Genomic DNA, 23,537 nt, shown 5'->3' on the forward strand with positions numbered 1-23,537 from the left:
TCCTGTCCCGAGACACCCGCTCAAGATTCGTGAAAATGTCCCAGCAGTGGCTGGTTGGAAGACTCTGGATCATCACTCGGAGCTTGTTTACTTCTTGAAATATGGGATGGTAATTGCTGCTTGTAATCTACAGGCTGATTTCGGGGATTATTTGAAGTAATGGATGTGAAAGCGCTTTGAAAACCTGCCGGGTCATACTGTTACATCATAACACGAGCTAAAAAGAAAAAGAAAAGCAAATCCATAATACATACTTGGTTCTCATTTATTCATCACACATTTCTGCAAGGCGCTTTGCCAGGCCCCGGAGGGGCGGCGGGAAGGGGCGCGGCGGGCGGGCGCGGGGGCGCGGGAGCCGCAGGCCCGGGAGGGAGGAAGCGGGAAGGGCCGGGCAGGGCGGCCCGGGCTGTGGGCTGTGACTGGGCACCGGGGGCTCCGGGGCGGGGACAGGCCGGCCGCGCGTCCTCCAGCCGCGGGGCCCTGCGCCGCCCGCGCTCCCGCCCGTCCTGTCCCGGCCCTAACGAGTCCTCTCCGCGCGTCGCCCGCGCCCTGCACCCAGGCCCCGCGCAGCGACTTCCCGGCGGTGCCAGCGGAGCGACCGCACTGCGGGCCGGAGCGGACGGAAAGCCCAGAAGGCGCTTTAAGGCTGGCGCGGAGGACGCAGAGCGGGGGACCGCGCACCAGGCGTACGTTTCGGCCTCTGCCTGGATCCGGTCTCCGGAGTCCCGCACTGCCCCGGCCGCCGGGGCCCTCCTCGGGGCCGAGGCCCCGCGGCGGGGTTTCAGGTCGACAGTGACGCGCGGGGCGCGGCTGCGGAAACAGGAAGCCGGCGGGGCGCAGCCGGGCTGGGGCTGCGGGGCCGGGGTCGCCCTGCCTGCCGGGACCCGACGCGGGGACGCGCCAAAGGACTCGCCGGGGCTTTGCAGCCCTTCTGCCTCGCGGGGTGCGGAGCGCCGGGAAAGCGTGGTTTTTAGACGCGTTCTTGTGCCCAGGTTACAACATTTAAACCTTAGGTTAATTGCTATTTCTCACCACTGCAAAATGAAACCTTGCTCTTTCAGGATTGCAAGTTAGCTTATTGAAAAAACAGCATTCTGGAAATTGTTTGCTGGAAAATCTCGATTACTTCAGGGGTCTCTCTCTCTGCTGGTGTAGATTGAAAAAAAATTCATCTTACCATTTAAAAATACCACTTAAGATGGAAAATTTCAAATGCAAATAGCCATTGATGAGACTGTGGTAATATATTTAAGATAATGAACAAGAGAAAAAAGCTACAGGTCAGTGCATATTAAAATTTTTTACGTTTTTGTGGGGGAAGGATTTAGATATTTAATGATAGCTTTGAAGTTAAAAAATTCAAAGATAAAATATTTTGCTGCCAATTATGGATTTCAGCTATTATTCACATATGTTGGCACATAGAACAATGCTGTATACATGTATTATATATAAATGCAGGTATTTTATAATTTAAAAGACTTATTTTTGAAAAATAACGCAATGTCATTTTTCTTTAGCTTCTCAGCTTTTTTACTTTCAAGGTTGGTCAGGTTACCTGTCAATAGGTCACTAAATAAAAGATCATTCAGCAACAAATCACACATTTTCTGTTTTATTTAATATTTCAGATAGACACATTCTGATTTGAGGGAGCAGATGCCAACCCACAGCCTTCATTCGCGTCTCGGTCCACCAGCAGCACAAAGTCTGTAAAAGGTGAGGTGACTCAGTGATTCTCCTGGAAAATCACAGGTAGTGTCTAACCTAGTCCCTTTATTTTGCAGTCACGTCTGGGGGTTCCAGAGACATGTATGTCTACCTTTGGACCCCAGGACAGCCTGAACCGTATGCGGAGGCTGTACGGTGTTCCTGCTGGGTTTTCAGTTGATAATCTTAATAAAACTGACAAATTGAATTTAGGGAGTGAAAACAGTAACAGTTTAAGTAATTTTGGTTTTGTTTATTTGGTTATTTAGAGACGAGGTCTTGCTAAGTTGCCCGGGCTGGATTTGAACTCCTGGGCTCAAGTGATCCTTCTGCCTCAGCTTCCCAAGTAGCTGGGATTACGGGGGTGTGCCACTGTGTCCCACTACTAATTTTGATTTTTAAACCCAAACCTGCTAATGCAAAGGAAAGCTCCTAATATGGACAGAATTTTTCATCATTAAATCACAGGAATGACAACCACATGGAATATAGACCTTATCCAAGCCTCATGTTTCTTATTTTTGCAGCCTGGTGGTACCGGATGGTTAAACACATTTTTCCATTACGTACTGAGTGAGCAGAGGAGACAGGCACACGGGGCTTAGGCGCAGTGCCCATGCTCCTCTGAAGCACCAGACCCCTGCTCATGTAGTCTAAGCAAGAACACGTTTTCTCTCCTTTCACCTTGGGAGCCGGGACTTGGAGGGGATAGTAGCATTCACTTATTCTGGCTGTGTGTCTGTTTATTGTGGTTGAGATAAAATGTAAGGTTTACTTTTCACGAGGAAAGGGGATGGTGACTCAGCACAGCGCAGTGAGTGAGTGGAGAGAACTGGGCATGAGCCCGAGAGGGCCACCGCCTCCAGTTTCTCTTCGGTTATTGGCTTTTATTTTCCGCTGTCTTCATTCTCCCTAATCCAACCACGGCTCTTTGAGTTGATTATTGTTACATCAAGCCTGTTGGGACTTACTGGATGCCAAGGTTTACCTTCAAATCTAATTCTGACGTGCTTGCCTTATAGGAGGGTTTACTTTTTCAAGGTAGCACTTTTGGCTGGACGCAGTGGCTCATGCCTGTAATCCTAGCACTTCAGGGGGCCAAGGCTGGAGAATTGCTGGAGCCCAGGAGTTTGAGACCAGCCTGAGCAACATAGTGAGATCCCGTCACTACAAAAAAATTTTACAATTATCTAGGTATGGTGGTGGGTGCCTATTGTCCCAGCTATTCAGGAGGCTGAGGCAGGAGGATCGCTTGAGCCCAGGAGTTGGAGGCTGCAGTGAGCTGTGGTGATGCCACTGCACCCCAGCCTGGGCAACAGGGCTAGACCCTTTCTCAAACAAACAAACAAACAAACAAAATAGCAGTTTTATTTGCATTATTTCTATCAATCGTCACATCAGTGAGATAGGCGCTGTGGGCCGCCCAAAGCCACAGAGCAGAGCTGCCTTTTGGATTCTTTCCAGTTCAGCGTAGCGGCTTCTCTGCTGCTGGAGATTCAGCGCATATAGGATAAAATATTTGACAAGTGGCTAATTCCCCCAAGAGCTCTCATATATTCCTGTTTCCTGCCAAGAAGGCGGGGCCCCCTTTGCACAGGTCTGCCCAGGGTTGGGAGGTCTGCAGGGCTCCCAGTTGCTGGTGGGCGGCAGGTTTCCTTCAGCTGTGACGGGAATGAGGCGGGCCTGGTGCCTGTGGCTGGAGTCAGGCTTAGCCTAGAAGTCAGTGAAATGAGGTCCCTGTGTACCCACGGGGAAGCAGCCATCAGGTAGGAGTGACATCGCCTAATGAGTGGCTCCGAGTGGTGCGATGGCCTTGTCGGTGCCATCTCTAGGGAGAGAATGGGTCCTTTTCCCCACCCCATTAGCTCTACAAATTATTCTGTGTTCATTTCAGGAGGAAAAGGTGGGAATGTTTTGGCCATAACATTGGAGACAGCCTTGGGAATACTAATTTGATATATGTTAGGTAGAAGAAGAAAGGGAGTGTCCCAAGATTTGAGGAAAAGGAATTCTGTTTAGGGATCTGGTGTTAGAAGTTTTGTAAATATGGTTCTGTTGTTTTAAAAATGGTCACGTTATGCCAGAGAGCCAATTCACGCGGTGTTAGGGTTTTCTCAAGGACATGTGTAGCAGCCCTTGCCCTGCCTCTTCCTGTTCTCCTTCCTTCCCTCTTCTTTCCCTTCTCTCGTCCCTCCGGATGCAGGGGGTGTCCCAGTGAAGGGAAGAAAGCCCTTGGCAAGTGGATCTTTGACTTCTTGGGAAAGAATTCTTTATAGCCCTGCAGGGTCCCTTGCCCGCTGCCCCGCGATGGCCGGGACAGTGAGACAGCAGGGCTTGCAGCCGGGCAGTGTTACTGTTGCAAAGCGCCAGGTGAGGAGATGGGAGTAACTTCTCAAATCCATCTCCACCAGAATTTGGGGGCTAAGGTTTTTAAAAGTGGTTTGGCAAACAAAGGGCTAGGCAATTGGGTCTGCTGATTGGTAGGGGATGAGCTCATAGGGTTGGGGTGTAGAAATTATCTTCTCAGACCTCCTGGGCAGAGGGTCTCAGGGCTGTTGGATCCATTCCCACACCTATCCACGGGTCTGGTTGGGTGCCCCTGGAATGCAGAGTCTGAAAAGTACCTCAAATTCCAGTCTTAAGATTTACAACCGCGGTGTTCTCTGTAGAAGTGGGGGCGGGGGGGAGGAGTCACACACCTTGCACCTGTCAGGGAGGATAGTGCCATTAAGTAGTGACCAATTACAGCAGCAAGGATGTTAGGGAACGATGGCTAGTTAACTTCTGGCTCTATCTATACCTTTATAAAAATCAGACTTTGATGACTGTTTCTACCTTGGGTCTCTACATTATTTTAATATGAATGGCTTAAATTCAAGAGTGAGCCAACTAGCTATAGGAAAGTTTTATTGAGACAGAGACAAGAGATCCTACTCCATAGAGTAGGGGTCCTCTCCCAAGCAGGAGGGGACACCCTATGGGGCAATGATAATGTTTTCAAATGTTCAAAAATCCCGTGTCTGACCCGCACTGTTCATAACCTGCTGTCACAGAAAGGTGAGCACAAACAGTTCATAGGCATCTGGTTTAGTAATTCACCCACCTTGGGGGGGTCTTGGCCTGGCGGCTTGCTGGCGACTTCCTTGTTCAGGGTGGTTGGAGTCAGGTATTGGCGGAAATGGCTGCCCCCGGGCTCTCGAGCTTCCTGTTCTGCCCACCCCTACGTCACTCCCTCTTTCCTTCCAAGTCCTCTTCCGGTTGAATGCCTCTGTGCAGGATATTTTTTATTTCTTTTCGGGAAGAAGAACATAGCAGTTCGGGGAAGGGCCAGAGCTCCCCTAACCTTTGGTTTGTGGGCGCCTGACATGCGGGGAGGCGGGCGGTGTGGGCTCAGGTTGCCTGGAACTGCAAACCCTGGACTTTCTGTGTCCTCTGCCTGCTCATTTGGTCCAGGGCAGCCAGAGGACGCAGTTTTGTGTCCCATCCGCCCCTGAACCCTGCGCTGGGCAACCCGCCTGTCTGCAGCCCACCCACCCCTCGCCACTGCTTCCTGTGTTGGGGTGGGAAACCTGTAGGTGCTCACGTCGCCGTGGAGAAAGATTTCTCACACAGAGAAATCTTTTTATTTATAAGCAAAATTTATTTTTCAGAAAGACAAGAGAATGAAAAAGAGGGGGTGGGGAAGACAGCAGAGAGCCTGCGTGGCATCCCAAAGGAGAAGGGAGATGCCACCAGCTAGGCCGAGTGGCTTGCTGCTTTTATGGGGACAAAGAGAAAAATAGTAGATTGTTGTGAATTGCCATCTCCCCTCCTTCTCTTCTTATCTGCCAGCAGATTTGGAGTCTGCTGTGTGAAGCTGCTGCATCCCGTTCCCTTTGCTTTAGGGAAAAAGGAACTTTGCCCTCAAGATACCTCTGGAGATTGTCCCCAGTTGTCCCCATGCTGTCATCCAGGAGCTTCTCAGGAACTACTCCAGGCTATAGGAACGGATGCTAGAAGGTAGTTTTAGTCAATGGGTCTAGCACTGTAAAAAAAAAATTTGCATTTCCTCTTGTCTGCTGGGCTCCTTCATGTAGCTGGGTGGAGGGAGCAGGGCTGATTCATTTTGCTCACAAGACCCACCGTCCTTTCACCTGCACCTCTTAGTCATGTTGAAACTGCAAGGAGGTGTCAATGGAAAAGAAGCCAAACTCTGTAAAATAATTTAGAGCTTTATTCTGAGCCAAATTTGAGCCAAATGACCAGAGCCACGCCCAAAAAGCCTTGAGCAAGTGGACTTGTGGTTGGATTACAGTTTGGTTTTAGACATTTTAGGGAGGCAGGGTTTATAGGTAAAGTCATAAATCAATATGTAGAAGGCATATGTTGGTTTGGCCCGAAAAGGTGGGCCATCTCGAAGGGAGGGGGGGCGCTTACAGGTTATAGGTAGGTTTTAGAGACTTTTTAAACTTGTAATTGGTTAAAAGATGAAGCTTTGTCTAAAGGCTTGGAATGTTTTAAGATAAGGAGCTGTTAGTCAGAGACAAGCCATGAACATATATTTGTTGTGTAAACTGAGGACCTGCAGGTTTGTCTTGCAAAGCCTTAGGCCTGCTAATGGGTTACAAAGGATGTCCCCAAGAAGGGAGGGGCCATGATGAGGCATGTCTGACCTCCCTCCTCTCGGCAGGCAATTCAGTTTTAGGGCCTCCCCTCATCCAGGAGGGGGTCCATTGTTCACAGGAGTTTCGGCCTAGGTCAAGTTGCTCCTCTGCTCGTTGTAGAAAGATCCAATTATTGAAACCATGAGGCTTGCCAAGGAAGAAAGAACTTTTTAATACGAAAATATGCCTAAAATTTAATAGGAACTTTTTTCCCTCTTGTAAGGATAATAAGACAAGGTGCCTCAAAAGCATCTCTCTAAGGGAGATCTCGGGCTTTTCAAGGAGGGGCCACATGCCTTGGGGTAGGTCTCGGGGTAACTAATGGGGGGGCCACGTGCCTTGGGGCAGGTCTTGGGGTAACTACCCAGGGGCCACGTGCCTTGGGGCAAGTCTCGGGGTAACTAATGGGGGGCCACGTGCCTTGGGGCAGGTCTCGGGTAACTAAGGGAGGCAGGGGGTGCAGGGACACGTGCCTTGGGGCAGGTCTCGGGGTAACTAATGGGGGGCCACGTGCCTTGGGGCAGGTCTCGGGTAACTAAGGGGGGGAGGGGGTGCAGGGACACGTGCCTTGGGGCAGGTCTCGGGGTAACTAACCAGGGGCCATATGCCTTGGGGCAGGTCTTGGGGGTAACTAATGGGGGGGCCACGTGCCTTGGGGCAGGTCTGGGGTAACTAACCAGGGGCCAGGTGCCTTGGGGCAGGTCTCGGGGTGACTAACCAGGGGCCACGTGCTTTGGGGCAGGGTGCGGGGCTTGGAGAATCGTGGTCAGGAAGGCTGCCCGGGGGCGTTCAGAATCTCAGCTCCTTCCTCTTGCAGAAAATCCACCATTTCTGGGAAATAACTCAAAAGGTCAAGTATAATAGTTAAAGGAGAAAATTATAAAAAACTTACAGGGGTCATTGAAATTTGTTCGCAGAGCTGGTTACAGTCATAGCTGCCCAGGCAAGTTTCTGTCTGATGAACAGGAGTGGGTGCAGGAGAGCAACTGGCAGCTTGTCACCCTGGTGTTCCATCCGGGGAACTGGGGACCTGCGAGGCAGCAGAGGCTCACACACCAGATGAGCCTCCCCTGTCAGGTAGTGCTCTACAGTTCGAGGAAGCAAAGGTTTTAGCAAGTTTCACCTGCTGTTTGGGGCTTAGGTTTTAGGATTTTCAGAGCCTCTAGGCCTTTTGAAAGAAAAAGATTAAGATCAAATGTTCACTTTTGATATGTCAACGGAAAAAAACCAAACTCTGTAAAATAATTTTAAAGAAATTTGGCTGGGCGTGGTGGCTCACACCTGTAATCCTAGCACTCTGGGAGGCTGAGGTGGGCGGATCGTTTGAGCTCAGGAGTTCGAGACCAGCCTGAGCAAGAGCGAGACCCCATCTCTACTAAAAAAATAGAAAGAAATTATATAGACAGCTAAAAAAATATAGAAAAAATTAGCCGGGCATGGTGGCGCATGCCTGTAGTCCCAGCTACTCGGGAGGCTGAGACAGGAGGATCCCTTGAGCTCAGGAGTTTGAGGTTGCTGTGAGCTAGGCTGACGCCACGGCACTCACTCTAGCCTGGGCAACAGAGTGAGACTCTGTCTCAAAAAAAACAAAAAAAAACAAAAAAACAACAAAAAAGAAATTTATTCTGAGCCAAATTTGAGGACCATGACCTGGAGCCACGCCCACCCAAGAGGCCTTGAGCAGGTGGACTCGGTGTGGCTGGGTTATAGTTTGGTATTATACCTTTCAGGGAGACAGGGGTTACAGGTAAAGTCATAAATCAATACGTGGGAATCATACATTGGTTTGGCCCAAAATGGTGGGCCATCTTGGGGGCGGGCAGGGGGGAGGAACCTACAGGTTATAGGTGGGTTTAAAGATTCTTTGGCTTGTAATTGGTTAAAGACATGAAGCTTTGTCTAAAGGCTTGGAATGTTTTAACATAGTTGGTGTTATCAGAGATAAGCCACGGGACACAGATTTGTTGTGTAAATTGAGGCCCTGTAGGCTTGTTAATGGGTTATAAAGGATGTCCCCAAGAAGGGAGGGGTCATGAAGAGGCATGTTTGACCTCCCTCCTCCTGGAAGGCAATTTAGTTTTAGGATATTCCTTTGGCCACGAGGGGGTCCATTCAGTCAGCCGGTGGGGGGGATGAGCCTTAAAATTTTATCTTAGTTCACAGATAGTTTTGATTTGATCATAACAAAGGAAATTGGGAGGCATAAAGGAAATATTCATTATTCCCTAGAGTCTCTTTTCTCTCTTGTGAGTGTCAGCCAGGCAGGGTCCACCCCCTCAGCCACACTGGTGCGTGGCACTGACGGCGTTTGTGCGGTCATTCCGAAGTCTGGCTGCAGAGCAGGTGGAGGCCGGCAGACAGGCACTGCAGGTTTCTCCTGTCGGTGCGGAGTGGAGTCACGCAGGGCATGGCTGCATGTTTTGAGTTGCCGGGGACAGTCTTGGTTTACGCCATTGTCCTGTTTTTTGTTTTTTTTTATTAGTGCCACTTTTCACTCTGAAAGATGTCCCCAGTTGGAAGCTAAAAATATATGGTGATTCTGGTTATGTGGCACATGTGGTGTGACCTTAGAGGAAGCAGGTCCCAGGAGTTCCAAGTGAAGAAGAGGAGGTGCATCACGTGACCAGGCATGGGCTGGGCCCGGCTGAGGCGGGCGTGGGTTTTCCCAGGAGAATTCCAGTAAGAGCCGTGGAGCCCAGACGACAGCAAGGCTGCCTCTGACCTCTCTATCTGAAAGGACATACTTAGAATCTAGCCTTTGCTTCCCTTTTTAAGCAAGTACGTGGTATAGGTGATGTCATTCTACTTCGAGGCGTGGTGAGAGCCCCCGCCGCAGCCCCGGGCCGCCAGCTGCACCGCTCCCAGCCTGTCACCCGAGAAGCCGCAAACGCAGAGGGTGCCCATGGCCTAGCGCCCGGCCTCCGACGCCCCGTTTGAATACTCGTGAAAACGTTTCCTCATGTATCAGTTTCTGAAGGTATTTCCCGCTTTTTGGTTAAGTTTTAAACTTTTGATGATGGCTCAAAGTACACGTTCACCCCCATTTACTTTTCTTTAGGTAAAGTTTAAAATTTTTCCGTATCTTAGTGGCTGCTTAGTGTAGAACCCCACTGTGACACAAGCTAGGGACTCTTACAGGACTGGGGCCTGTTCTTAATTTCCACGTGCAGATGTGAGCAGCCTGCATTTCTCAGAGAGTATTGTAGAGCCCGTGGAAGGGAGAGTGTTCTCGACTCCATGCCCATGAATGATATGAAGTTCCTGGATTCATGTTAGAAAATCATCTCTCCAGAAAAGGATTTTCTTTTTTCTTTTTTTCTTCTCTTTTCATTTTCTTTTTTTTAAGAGACAGGGTCTGACTCTGTCACTCAGGCTGGGGTGCAGTGGCGTGATCACAGCTCACAGCAGCCTCAAACTCCTGGGCTCAAGTGATCCTCCTGCCTCAGCCTCCCAAAGTGCTGGGACTACAGGTGTGCGCCACCACATTGGCCAGATTTTTTCTTGCTCAATTAGGGTCTCTGGAAAGTGTCTCCCATAGCCCCCATCCCTGCAAGACTTCAGGGGCTTCTCTGATACCTGAGCTTCCTACAGCCCCCTGGGAAGGTCACCGTCTTCCTCGGGCTCTCATCTTGAGCATGAGTTGAGGAACTGGAAGTACAACACCGCCTCTGACGCCTGTATCAGGGCAACTGTTTACCAACCTTTCCCTTCAGAGGTCTCAAAAACAGATGCTTTCTTTACAGGAGGCAAAGCTCATCTAAGATTCGGGATGAATCCATAAACATTTGGAAGGTTCCCATAGGGAAGCCAGTGCACACCCATGTCTCATAAAGGAAGGCCATCCAGAATTTCAAGGCTTTGCAGGGCAAAACCCATTTTTGTGGAAACATACATAAAGTGGTTGCAGGTTCAATACTCCATTCACAGATGGCAGCGGCTCTGTCAGGTCCTGACCTAAGTCCAGTGTGGAATGAATTCCTTGGATCTTTGCAGCACATCGTCCACGAGTATTCATTGTTTTTGTAGAAAAGCAGAGTCGAAAAGTGATGAATTCACACCAAAGGCAACATATCACCAAGGGCTTCTGACCTGTTGACTTTTACGGCTGTAGGGGTGGTGAGTCATTCTGGAAGTTGAATGACTCTGACACAGTATTTGTTGAATTTTCCCATCGTGTCTCCTCCCTTAACACACATCCTCAGATTAGTTTCTTTTTTTTTTTTTTTTTTTTTTTGAGACAGAGTCTCACTCTGTTGCCCAGGCTAGAGTGAGTGCCGTGGCGTTAGCCTAGCTCACAGCAACCTCAAACTCCTGAGCTCAAGTGATCCTCCTGTCTCAGCCTCCCGAGTAGCTGGGACTACAGGCATGCACCACCATGCCCGGCTAATTTTTTTTCTATATATATTTTTAGCTGTCCATATAATTTCTTTCTATTTTTAGTAGAGATGGGGTCTCGCTCTTGCTCAGGCTGGTCTCGAACTTCTGAGCTCAAACGATCCGCCCACCTCGGCCTCCCAGAGTGCTAGGATTACAGGCGTGAGCCACCGCGCCCGGCCTCAGATTAGTTTCTATTTGTTGATTTCTAGAGTATTAAAACGTCGTCATCTCAGTGGGAAATCATTCTAATGGCGTTATTCTATCGTATGGAGGCGTAGACCTTGAAGGGGTCAGTTGTCTTCCTTGTCAGTAATCTGGAGCGCTGTCATTGTGACAGTACAGGGCGGAGTGTGCGGGAGTGTAGACAGGATTCTGTAACTGACGGGTTCTTAGTAGAGGGAGGTGGGGGACCGGCTTTATTAAAGAACACAACCCAGTTCTTCTCCTTTTCCCTGTAGGTACACAGCTAAGACCTGGATGCCGTCTCCACTCTACCCAGGCCCTACGGTTCTCATGCTGACTGCTTGATGGGTTTAAATCTTAGTTGCTGGCAACTGCTGGGCAGGAGAAATGGCTCTGATCACACCCGGGTTTGGAAGGCGGAGTTTTCGTCCATTAAAGAGGAGGAGTTCATTGCTATTGAAACTCATAGCTGTTGTCTTTGCTGTGCTTCTATTTTGTGAATTTTTAGTCTATTACTTAGTGATCTTTCGGTGTGACTGGCCTGAGGTGAACACTCCAGCCTATGAAGGTGAACAAGCGACTTTTGAGCCTGTGCTGAAAGCCATGTTTTTGGCAGACACCCACTTGCTTGGGGAAATCAGAGGCCACTGGCTAGACAAATTACGAAGGTAAGAAGTAAAATCAGGAATCCTTTTGAAATTCTACAGGCAAAAAGGTATAGCCCTCTTACCACAGTTCGGGGTTAATGGCTTTAGGTAACTCTTAGTTATTTTCTTCTCAAAGGACATTTGTGGGCATTTGAGTTTTCCTTGAGCTTATTATTTACTGAACATATATACAGGGCCCCATAATCTGCGAGTCAGATCTGGGCTCCTGATTAGTTTTCTGACTTTGAAAAGTTAGCAGGGCCCCACCAAGCCGCTGCCTCCCTGCTTGTGACCAGGTTGAGAGAAGAAGCCGCATAGGTGTGTGAAGGGGCCATGCAGTGCCCAGCACCTGGGACTGGTCCCCTTGGGAGGACACAGACCTGGGTTCCTGGGCCCCTCTCAGCTTTGCTGGTGTGTAATTTTAAGCCCTTTGGGTTTTTACCGTCCTCCGGACAGCAGAGGGCCAGAGCAGATTGTGGCTGTCGCCCTGGAGAGGGGTCAGCTCCTGTGTCTCCAACTCAGACCAGGCCAGTGTGGTCCATCTGTTTTCCCACCAGAAAGCTTTTTTGTTTTTTAATTATTTTTTTCATGTTTCACTTTTGGACAATTTAATTATTTTTAATTGCAGTGAAATACACATAATGTAAAGTTCATCATCTTAGTCATTTTTAAGTGGACAGTTCAGGGCATTAAGCATGTTCACCTTGTCATGCAGCGGTCACCACCGTCCAGCTCTAGAACTTTCTTTTTTTTTTCTTTTCTTTTTTTTTCCCTTTTCTTTTCTTTTCTTTTTTTTTGAGACAGAGTCTCACTCTGTTGCCCAGGCTAGAGTGCCGTGGCATCAGCCTAGCTCATAGCAACCTCAAACTGCTGGGTTCAAGCGATCCTCCTGCCTCAGCCTCCCGAGTAGCTGGGACTACAGGCATGTGCCATCATGCCTGGCTAATTTTTTCTATATATTTTTAGTTGTCCAGATAATTTCTTTCTATTTTTTTTGGTAGAGATGGGGTCTCATTCTTGCTGAGGCTGGTCTTGAACTCCTGAGCTCAAACGATCCTCCCACCTCGGCCTCCCAGAGTGCTAGGATTACAGGCGTGAGCCGCTGCCCCCAGCCTCTGGAACTTTCTTATCTTCCCCAACTGCGACTCTACACCCATTAAATACCCACTTCTCATTCTCCCCCTGCCTAGGCCCTGGCACCCACCATTCTACTTGCTGTCACTGTGACTTTGACTCCTCTGGGGACCTCACATAGTTGGGACCAGGCAGTATTTGTCCTTCTGTGACTGGCTCATTTCATGCAGCACAGTGCCCCTCCAGGGTCCTCTGCGTTGCTGCCTGTGGCAGAATTCCTTCCTTTTTAGGGCTGAGTCACGTTCCCTTGTAGGCATGAGCCACTCTGCTTATCCGTCACCTCCCCCTCGGGGCTTCTGACCCGTGCCAGCGGGAGGTGGCCTCCGTGGGGCTCCAGTTGTCGGGTCAGCAGCGCTCTCCTTGCCCCTGGCGACCCCAGACCCCTGACCCCTTTTCCTTAACATGGCTGTGCTGTGCCTCTCCAAACACGTCTTTATTTTGTGAGAGGCACTGTCCTCGGTGCGGTGACATGCTGAACCTGATGTTGGGGGCTGGGATGTGTACTGTCCCCAGGGGTGGGGGAGGGAGGCAGGCAGAAAGGAGGAAGGGGGCAGGGGCTGCCTGACCTTTTACCAAGAGTTTTAAACCAAAGGCAGGCGAGTTCCAGAAGCACCAGCGTGAGCCTGTGCCCGGCCTTGCCCATCCGCCCTCCCCGGCACTGGTCCTGCAGCCTGCCCCGCCTCCTGCTGCTGTGAGCCTGGGTTCCTTCAGGGCGAAGAGCATTAAATCAAGAACAACTGAGAAATGTATTTTGAGAGTTATATTGAGTGAAAAGCTGTTAGGTAGTAATGTGGGCATGCGGTGGTTTGCCAGGGTCTGGAGGTTCCTCTGACTGAAAAGTACCTTCCGCTATTTGTATTAATGTATCTCAGAACATAGCAGTCCCCTTGTGTAGAGGAGAAACAGCCTGGAGAAGGCCTTGACAAAGAGGGACGATTCGGGATCCTTAGGAAAATGACACAGGCTGGAGCTGGTTAGGGAGAAGGGAGGGAGGGCTGAGCACGCATTGACAGTTTTGAGCACCTACTGTGTGCTTGTGCGGTGCTGGGAACTTTATAAACATTATCTTAGTTAATCCTACAACTATCCTATGCAAGTAGGATTTTTTTTTTTTTAAATCTCCATGTACTAATGAAGAAACTGGGGCGCAGAGAGGGTAGGTAACATTCTCAAGGCCACACAGCTCGTCAGCAGACAGAGCTGGGATTTGAAGCCATTGCCTGTGAGATTGCAGATCCCAGGCTCTTTTCATTTGCTTGTCTGAAATCTGCAGAGTCCACTGTTTGGATATTGGCTTGTCTGTTTCTCTCACTGTCTTCCCTCCACTCTGAAGCGAAGAAGGAAGTTGCGGTCCCTTTAAGCAGAGAAATTTAAGCCAGATGTTATCATTTCCTCAGTGTGGTGCAAAATGGGTCTAAATTAGGCACCTCTGGAAGCGGCATCAGGCTCTCAGATCCCTAGGACTCTCTTGACTGAGGTGGCTTCAGGGTGTGGTGCGGGGCCAGATCTTGACACCACACAGTGGAAGTCAGTGTGTAAGGTGTGTGGGAGGGTCGCCCCTTTGGCACCGTAATTACCCGCATTTAATCAGCTACAGATTCACTGGCCTCTCCAAGCAGGGGGTGGGAGTGCAAGGGCAGGGTTACAAGGAGAATGGGCAGGAAAGAGACTGATGCCCTGCTTTTTCCTGCTGCCCCAGGGAATGGCAAATGGAGAGAGCCTTCCAGACGGCTCTGTGGTTGTTGAAGCCAGACGTTGTCTTCATTCTGGGGGATGTCTTTGATGAAGGGAAGTGGAGCTCCCCCCAGGTAGGATCTTGCAATCCAGACACCTTAATCCTGCTTTGAGAATCCAACACAAATAGCCCAGAGGATCCATGGAGCACTGCTGGCTCAAGTTGGAAGTTTTGCCTTGTATTGAATTTAAAAATGTATAGTCTGTCTTGAAGGTTCTTAGGATTTGTGTAATGCTCATCTTTTTTTTTTTTTTTTTTTTTTTTGAGACAGAGTCTCACTTTGTTGCCCGGGCTAGAGTGAGTGCCATGGCATCAGCCTAGCTCACAGCAACCTCAAACTCCTGGGCTCAAGCGATCCTCCTGCCTCAGCCTCCCAAGTAGCTGGGACTACAGGCACGTGCCACCATGCCCGGCTAATTTTTTCTATATATATTTTAGTTGTCCATATAATTTCTTTCTATTTTTAGTAGAGACGGGGTCTCGCTCTTGCTCAGGCTGGTCTCGAACTCCTGACCTCGAGCGATCCACCCGCCTCGGCCTCCCAGAGTGCTAGGATTACAGGCGTGAGCCACCGCGCCCGGCCTGTAATGCTCATCTTGAGTTGGGTCAGCTAATCCTATGTTTGTCTATGTAGGGAATACGTAGATTAGCCAGACATTGTTTTGTTAGAATGTGTACTGCTCTGTGAACCTCTTGGGAAAGGGGAAAACAGGCAAGATGGTTGCTATTTCAGCTGTCACTTGCTAGAATGTGCCTTTAACTTCATGTTCTGTCACTCCCCACTACACTATGAGGACTGTGCTACAGAAGTTGCTTGCTCCTGGCCTCTGATCTTCTGAGCGAGAGGTGCAGGAGCCGTGGGGACTTGGTGTTAGGTTCTTCTGCCTTCGGAGGGCCCAGGACCCCTCCCTGGGTGTTGGGGTGATGTAAGCCTTTCTACAAACCAAAGAGAAAGGCTGCTCTCACCTAAGCTGTCAGGATGCTTTGCTTACTACGTTCTTGGAATGAATGAAAAAAAAAAAAGAGGTGTTCTTGCTGCTTAGTTAAAAATGTTCAGTCCTTAATGGTTTTTTGAAGAGATTTTATTTGGGAGATATTTTTTTAAAAACTCATTGGCATTTCCCAGGACAATCCAATAGCTGTACATAGAAAATCTTGGTTCGGGTTTGAGAGGAACTCGCTGTTTACAGAGTTGCAATGTCTGCTGTGATGCAGGCTGTAATTACATGAGAGAATGAAAATGTTACATGTAAAAGCAACTAGTTATAAGATGGAGTTGGATGTATATGTTGCTTTTGCAAATTAACGGCAACATTTTATGTTTTTCTAAGTTTGTTTTTTGATTTTATGTTATTCTAACTTTATTATTTGTTAAAGTAGAATCTTTGTATTGAAGGACTCTCTATCCAGTGTATTTCCCCAGGTTGTGCCATATTTAAAACTTTCAGGATATAGTCGATTACTATCCAGAATAGAGGATAGTATTTATTTATTTATTTTTATTTTTACCCACCCTAGGGTATTTGTCCAATTGGTATTTTTAGGCTTATAAAAATAAGAACTATACTAACATAACTCTGAAGCCTTCATAGTTAAAGCAAATATCAGGATAATCTTGTAATATTAATTATAATAATTTTTTTTTTTGTATTTTTGTCACACACATCTTGTTAATTCTCATTCTTGCAGCTACAGCCACAGGGGAATGTACATTTTGAAGGATGTTCTCATCCATGTCTTGGTTGAGACACATGAAGAATTTACTTGACATTTTCTAAGGGCCTGTTCTTATGAGATGCACAGATCTAAGCAATTCTCAATCCGGGGTCCGTGGGGTCTTCAGGCATCTTGAAATCATCAGCCTATGAACCAGATGTTTTTGGGAATTGCCAGTTGTTGTTTTAAGATGGGGGAGGATGCCATTTAATTAAAATTTGGCATTGTTAGGTCTGGAGCTGAGAGAGACACATGAAGCCTCGTGTGTGGCAAAATGCTGTTTATTTTGAGCATCTGGGTGCAGATGGGTGGAGGCCAAGAAGTGTCTGCCCCGAGGGAGGGGAAAGCCATGGGTTTTATAGAGGGTTCTGGGGGCGGGTGGGAGCGAGTAACGCCTGCAGAGGTAGGGGAGGGGTACAGGAGTGCCGGGGTCTGCAGCTGTCTGTGGTCGAAGTTAGGTTTATGACCTTGGGCTCTCCGGACTCCTGTGGCTTTTGTTTCTCAGGCTTTGTGACATTTTTGGGGTTCCCATCTGGAACAAACCTAACAGGCATCAAATTAAATAATTTCAGGTATTAACTGGACTCTTGGAAAAAGAAGTATTATACAGAATGAAAAATTTAAATTTCTACATTAGCTTTATGGGCATCTGCTTTGACAGGGGAGTTAACCTCTCTCATCACAATAGGGATCATGTATTTTGGCCACAGGGAGGAGAGGGTCCTCTGGCTCTCAGCAGCGATCCTTTTCTCTCAGGCCTGGGCAGATGACGTGGAACGGTTCCAGAAAATGTTCAGACACCCAAGTCATGTGCAGCTGAAGGTAGTTGCTGGCAACCATGACATTGGCTTCCACTATGAGTAAGTAACTCACTAAAGCATTGCACCTGAGAGCTCTTGTTAACTATAATTTTAAACCTGCTAAAATTCTGGTGAAAACCTTATTTGTGCTGTATTGAGGAAATTTGTTTTCCTCAAAAGATATAAGCTCTGGAATGTAAGCTCCTTAAGGGATTTTTATCTTGGCGCATAGTACACCCTCAACAAACATCTGTTGAATGAATGAATTGTATGTGCTCTTGGGAGATATTGATTTAACGGCCAGTTATTTTCATTAGGAATCAGAAAATAAGACCATTCAGAATTTTTTTTTTTTTTTTTTTTTTTTTTTGAGACAGAGTCTTCCTCTGCCACACTAGGTAGAGTGCAGTGGCGTCATCATAACTCACTGCAACCTCAAACTCCGGCACTCAAGCCATGCTCCCCCCTTGGCCTCCCAGAGTGCTAGGATTACAGGCGTGAGCCACCTCGCCCAGCCCATTCAGACCTTTAGTAGCTAACATTTATACAGTGCTATAGTGCTTATAAAGTGTCAGCCTGTGTGAAGTACTTTATTTCCTTATATTAACTCTTTTAATCTTTACCATGATCCTTGTATTTTCCCATTGTACCAATGGGAAACCGAGGCCCCGGGAGCTCAGTAACCTGCCCCAGGCCCATAGTAATTAACTGGTGGAGCTGAGATTGGAGCCTGGAGAGCCTGGGGCCAGGTGGGGCCACACGCTGGTTATTCTGATCTGAAATTTATGTTCTGAAAGTCACTTTCTGTGTTCATGGTCCTCTGGGAGTTCTAAAATGGCTTGTCCTGAAAAATGTTTCTTTTTGCAATTGAATTTAGGATGACCACATATAAAGTTAAACGGTTCAACAAAGTTTTCAAACCTGAAAGGCTGTTTTCTTGGAAAGGCGTTAAGTGAGTATTATTTGTAAAATTTTATGAAGACCTTTAGTCCCTGGAAACCTCAGTTTTTAGAGGTGACTGCCGTGTTGGGTCTATGTCTCCAGTTATGATCTCTGTTCAGTGGAGCCTCAGGCTGTCCTCGTTGGTGGCACCATGGGAGCCGACGGGTGGGAAACCTCAGACCTGGTTTTCTGTGACAAGCACAGAGACTCAGTCTGTCTGTGACTCTGCCCAGCCTCGGGGGAATGATATTCTTTCTTTCTGTACTATCTCTGGGTGGTCTATGTTCCATCAGCCCACTATGTAAAGGAGTCTTTTTTATTTGATAAGAAGTTACTTATTTCACTTTGCAAAGGCTGTTCCCTAGTCATGGTGTCCTGGGACTTGGTGGCCAGTGTGTCTGTGGTGCGTCTGCAGCTCTGTGCCCACCCTGACCTTCCGACCAGTGTCGCAGCCCCAAGCCTGACCCACTGCATCAGATCCCCGCCGCTAGGCGGCTGCAGCGCCCACCTCGGGAGTCTTCTGATCTGTGTGTTAGGACACGGGAGAAACGAGTGGGAGAGGAAGCCTTTTCTGTTCCTCCTGTCCTTTTTGTGGCTGCCCAGCTCACAGGCTGGTGGGGAGGTCACCTCTGTCCAGCAGTTTCTCCACAAATGCTCACCTTCCGTCCCTCTACCTAGAGGGCACAGGCTCTAGCAGGTGGCCTCCTTTCCCGGATCATAACAGACAAGATGCAGTTTGAGGTACCTCCCCCTGTACACAGTGTTTAAGAAACCTTAAATACGCTTTTCATATTTCCGAGCATTTGATAACTCGGCTCTTTATCTCTAAAATTGGTTAGATTTCAAGCGGTCTTTACTGACAGGCACCTTCTTCATGCCCAGGCGGTATGTGCATAGGAAGTAAAAGCATATTTAGTGCAAGTCTATAAAAAAATGCAGCTAAGGGAAGGTGGTTGCAGAGGCTTCAGTTACAGCCACAGCTGATTCGTGGTCATCCTGGTCTGGGACTGTGTGTCCCTGGGCAGCTCTAATCAGCGCCCTGCTGCTGCCTGGCTTGCCGAGTGCCTGTGTGACCGAATGTTCTCTGTGCCTCACTGGCCGTAACTCGGAAACTGTAACACTCTCTGACATCTGCTGAGCTCGGCCTGGTGGCAGGCTGTGCTCTAAGCACCTGCTGTGTCATTTCACTTACCCTCACCCCCTGCCTCTGCGCTGCAGCGAGGTTCTCCGAGCCCCGGCTCTGTACCTGGGGCTTCTCACGGGTTTGGGCTTCAAAACCTTTTCCCATGTCCGGGACTCCAACTCCCAGTAGTGCTATTTTTGTGAAAATGGACTCCTACTTAAAAACACACAATTAGTCTAGCTGGGATTGAAAGCTGTTCTGGGCTTGTTTCTTCACACTGTGGAAACTTAGTCTTCTTTCCATGGGGACATGAGGAAAGGAAACACATGTCCCCGGTGGCGCTGACTTCTGCTGGCTCCCGTCTGCCTCAGTTTTGTGGCGGTCAACAGTGTGGCGCTGGAAGGGGACCGCTGCACCCTCTGCTCCAGAGAAGAGGCAGAGCTGCTCGCAGTGTCCCGCAGACTGAACTGCTCCCGGGAGGTAGGAGTCACCGGAATGCCACCCTCTGCTCCGCGTCTTTCGTTTTGTTCACCACGCAGCCCCCGCCCTCGCTGCCATCTGGTGGGTGTCAGGTGTGCGGACTAACAGCCTGACTTCTGCCCAGCAGGGTCCTGCTTCTGGCCAGTGTGGGGACGGGCGGCCACTGCCCGCGTCTGCCCCCGTCCTCCTGCAGGTGAGCGGGACGGGGCACGGCGGGCTCGGGCGGTGGCCCAGGGCTCGCGGGCCCCGGCCGACTCCTCTTTCCATCCCGCACAGCATTACCCGCTTTATCGGAGAAGCGACGAGAATTGTTCTGGGGACGATGCTGCCCCTCCCGAGGAAAGGAGCATCCCGTTCCAGGAGCGATATGACGTGCTTTCTCGGGAGGCCTCACAAAAGGTTTGCCCGCAGGGTGCCGGGGCGCGACCTCAGTCTCAGTGTGACTGCCAGCTGCCCCGCAGGGAGCAGTGCGGGGACAGGGCGGGACAGGGCGGGGACAGGGCCGATGCGCTGCCCCGGCTTTTCCAGCGGCCGCAGTGGCTCAGGTTTTCAGTGACTCGCTGCGCTCCTTCCCCCGCAGCGAATCTACTTCCGCTTCCTAGTCTCCAGCCCTGGTATTCTCAGCTCTTCTTTGTGTTCAGAGTTTGCTTTTCACCAACTTAAATGCATCTGGAAATGTGAATGGAACTTAGAGTCTAATCTTTGGGACTTAATTAAAATGTGCTTCCTTACATATATTTATATCACATATATTACACTTACATATAATAAAATACAAATCTATTTGTAGAATATATTTATAAAATGAATTTATACAAATATTTATAAAAATAAAATGTAATAAAAATATATAAAAGCTGGGCTGAGAAGAGTAGATTCTCTCTGGGAGGCCGACCTCACCTTTGATTTAGTATAAACAAACTAGAGGGACTTTTAAGGGGAAAAGCAAAGCGGCCGCACAAACGGATTTAGGCTGGAACTGAAGGGACTATGCCGCGTGCGTGGCGGTCGCGCTGACAGCTGCCTCGTGTCTCCCGGCAGCTGCTGTGGTGGCTGCGGCCGCGCCTGGTCCTGAGCGGCCACACGCACAGCGGCTGCACCGTGCTGCGCGCCGGAGGACCCCCCGAGCTCAGCGTCCCCTCGTTCAGTTGGAGGAACAGAAACAACCCGAGTTTCATCATGGTAACATGAAAGTTTATTTTTGTCTGACAGCTTTCATAAGTATTTAAATCAACACAGTAATCAACTATTTAATTGCGGTAATCTTCAAAAATATACAAAAGCCATAAATAAACTCCCCTCCGTTTACACTTAGTTCTACACACCGTCCCTCTCTACACACCTTTCTGGGAACAGACGTGGCCTTGTTCCCGGGCACTGAATGTGAGGGGGAGGCACGTCTTACCGGGTGGGATTTTGCCCTGCAGGGAGGGCAGTGTCCTCTGATACTGCGCTCTCTGTGTGTATAATTTTCTAAGGAAACAGAAAATCATTTATTCATTAGCTGTACTCTTCTATCTTCTTATTTTCCAAACGTGCCCTTTTGCCCTGGCCGAAAATGCTACAGCTTTTGCAGGTTGATTAAAGATGTTTCATTAATGGCCATTTGACCTTGCTTGTAGCCATGGGTTCCCGCATCCCCTTCATAATGCTTTTCCACCAGGTACTTCTGCTTCATAAAAAGGTGAGGAAAACCTAATGTTTTCAAATTTAAAGTAGATGAAAACATTTGCCACTGTCATTCCACATAACAAAAATGTCTACGAAGAAAAGCCCATGGAGGTGACCTGGACACATGTATTTCTAGGCAGCAGATGGCTTATTTCAGTATCGAGTGCCTTGAAGACACCCTTGAACTCTTTGTTCCTCACTGACCGTGGCCGCTGACCTCCATGGTGCCTCTCTGCATCTCTGTCACAGATGCCCCTTCCCCGCCATCTGACAGGACCCACTGGGCCCAGGGCAGGTTGTACAGAGCCCAGCGTCCCACACCCGCTCTGCCCAAGCACACTTTGCCAGTGTCTGTGCTGGTGAGCGGTGACTTGTACAGGCTGAAGGCCCTTTGGTCTCAGGGGAGGAGGGCCACTTCCCTGCCGCACCCGACGTGACCCAAGGTGGCCTGTCCTTCTGTTTCTAATTTGGGCGGTCGTATGCAGGCCGTGTCTGGTGTGCTCACTGCAGCGTGCTGTCCCTCTTTCCTTTCCAGGGCAGCATAACAGCCACAGGTCATGCCCTGTCCAAGTGCTACCTCCCACGTGAGGACATGGTTCTGACCATCTACTGCGGAGCAGCTGTGTTCCTTGCGGTCCTCGTATTTGCTCACTTTGAGCTGTTAGCCTCACCTTTTCCTTTTGATTGGAACCTGCTCAGAAAGCCTAGGACGACGTGAAGAGCAGGTGACATCTGCACTTAGCAATAAATATCAAAGCCCAAGAAATGGAAGTTCAGGCAGAGCTCGAAGAGTGGAGCGGAGGACCAGACCACGTGTGGACATCACAGAGACTCTAAATCACTGCTGCGAGTTACTGCAGAATAAATAGTCGATTGTACTGTTCTCATGCTATAAAAATGGAACGTGTACTCTACAACAAACCAGTTTTCTCATTTTTATCAAATATATGGATCATCAAAGGTTGCATCTGTACAGTGTGTAAATGCCATTAATGTCATTGCTTGCATGCACGACGCAGGCATTGCGTCCCCAGGAAGGGCCTGGCAGCCCGACACACACTTGGAGTGTGTGTACATAAACATTGGGTTTGCTTCTGTCTGCCTATGAGGTGGTTCTCAAATTCCTGTATAGTGTAAAGCCATATCCTTAAAATAAAAGTATAGGTGCAATGTACAGGAACATAGTGTTTTTATAGACTTTTGTACCTCTGTACGAAATTAATGGAATCAGGTTTTTAGATAAGTAATTTCCTCTACAGGAGACCACGTTGTTGGACCTGAATTTAATGCATTCAATGATCAAAAGAAACTTAAAAAATGGAGGAGGATATGGCTTTTGGTATTTGAAAATAAATGTTTTGATAATTTTAAGCCACATAAAATGTGTTCTTTTTGTTTTTTTCCTACCAGTATGGCTGATTTTTTGAATCAAACTTTTAAATAGGGCATTTAGTTTGAGGGGAATTGCTGAGTGGTAATGCATACAACAGCATACTTCACTCTTTTTGGCGGGGTGTATCTCTTCACTTTTCTTCATGTTTTACTTTGAAAGTACAAGAGAACTGAAGATAATTTCCACTTTCTATGTCTCAGTTCAGCGGAGTTTTATGAGGCAGTCGGTGGGGGCAGGAGGATGATGCTGATGAGATGAGATGTTTGTTGCTCTGTCGGCAAAGTGGTCACCCTTTCATGAGAAAGCAGCACTTAAATCTGGATGAGTTCATAAAGGATTATGAAGTGCTTATTTACAGAGTAAACTTTTAAATATCAAAGACTAAAAACTAAAAGGGAATTAATGTAGTAACGTAGGCCGTCATTTCTCTGGATCTGTACTCTTGAAAACTTAACTTTGGACATTTTTACAGATTATTTGGACCTATGCAACCTACCCTCGAAGCTATGGCTACAGACAGTCTATGAAGTGTGATTGCTATGGCAATTCTTACTTTGTAGATATTGTTTGTGTAACACAACATTTGAGGTTGCATTTGCAAATCTTGCAAGTGTGAGAAAGAGCCATGTATTTTGACTTTATAGTTCAAAAAAAAGCTTTTGTCATATTTCTTCTTCAAAATACAAATGGAGATGCCATCCTTATTCTCCTAGGCCAAACACAAACATTTGATACCATTTTGTTTTTCTCTTACTGTTTGTTTACTTGTATTACGGGAGCCTGTGTCCAAAGCTTTGACTAAGGGAATTACTGAGAAGTCTTTAACTAGCAAAGTAATCAAGAAAAATAGTGTCTGGAGAGAAAAAAAAAAAAAACCTATGGTTCCCTGAAAGAAGATTAGATTGCAATTTGTACCTTGAACTGAGTTCAGGTTTGACAGCTGAGGCTCCAAGAAGTGCCAGCGGGTGGCCGTGGCCACTTGC

At 48.2% G+C, this 23,537-nt stretch overlaps 1 protein-coding gene across 4 annotated transcripts; it reads left to right on the forward strand.

The window, feature by feature from the left end:
• The first annotated feature begins 466 nt into the window (after positions 1 to 466).
• On the forward strand, positions 467 to 22,532 carry MPPE1 (metallophosphoesterase 1). Of its 4 annotated transcripts, none has more exons than XM_069468566.1 (12): positions 467 to 992; positions 1,632 to 1,719; positions 8,836 to 9,330; positions 11,189 to 11,581; positions 14,394 to 14,502; positions 16,902 to 17,005; positions 17,823 to 17,897; positions 19,382 to 19,490; positions 19,615 to 19,683; positions 19,767 to 19,889; positions 20,532 to 20,672; positions 21,697 to 22,532. In XM_069468566.1, the coding sequence occupies exons 4-12, from the start codon at positions 11,301 to 11,303 to the stop codon at positions 21,877 to 21,879; spliced, it is 1,194 nt and encodes a 397-aa protein (XP_069324667.1). In that variant the 5' UTR covers positions 467 to 992; positions 1,632 to 1,719; positions 8,836 to 9,330; positions 11,189 to 11,300; the 3' UTR covers positions 21,880 to 22,532. The 4 variants fall into 4 exon arrangements, with proteins under 4 accessions (XP_069324667.1, XP_069324670.1, XP_069324668.1 ...); XM_069468569.1 differs by having other exon boundaries at positions 19,618 to 19,683; XM_069468567.1 differs by having other exon boundaries at positions 467 to 978; positions 1,636 to 1,719.
• Positions 22,533 to 23,537: the final 1,005 nt, after the last annotated feature.

This window comes from Eulemur rufifrons, chromosome 5 (genome assembly GCF_041146395.1).
Source record: "Eulemur rufifrons isolate Redbay chromosome 5, OSU_ERuf_1, whole genome shotgun sequence".
NCBI lineage: Eukaryota > Metazoa > Chordata > Mammalia > Primates > Lemuridae > Eulemur > Eulemur rufifrons.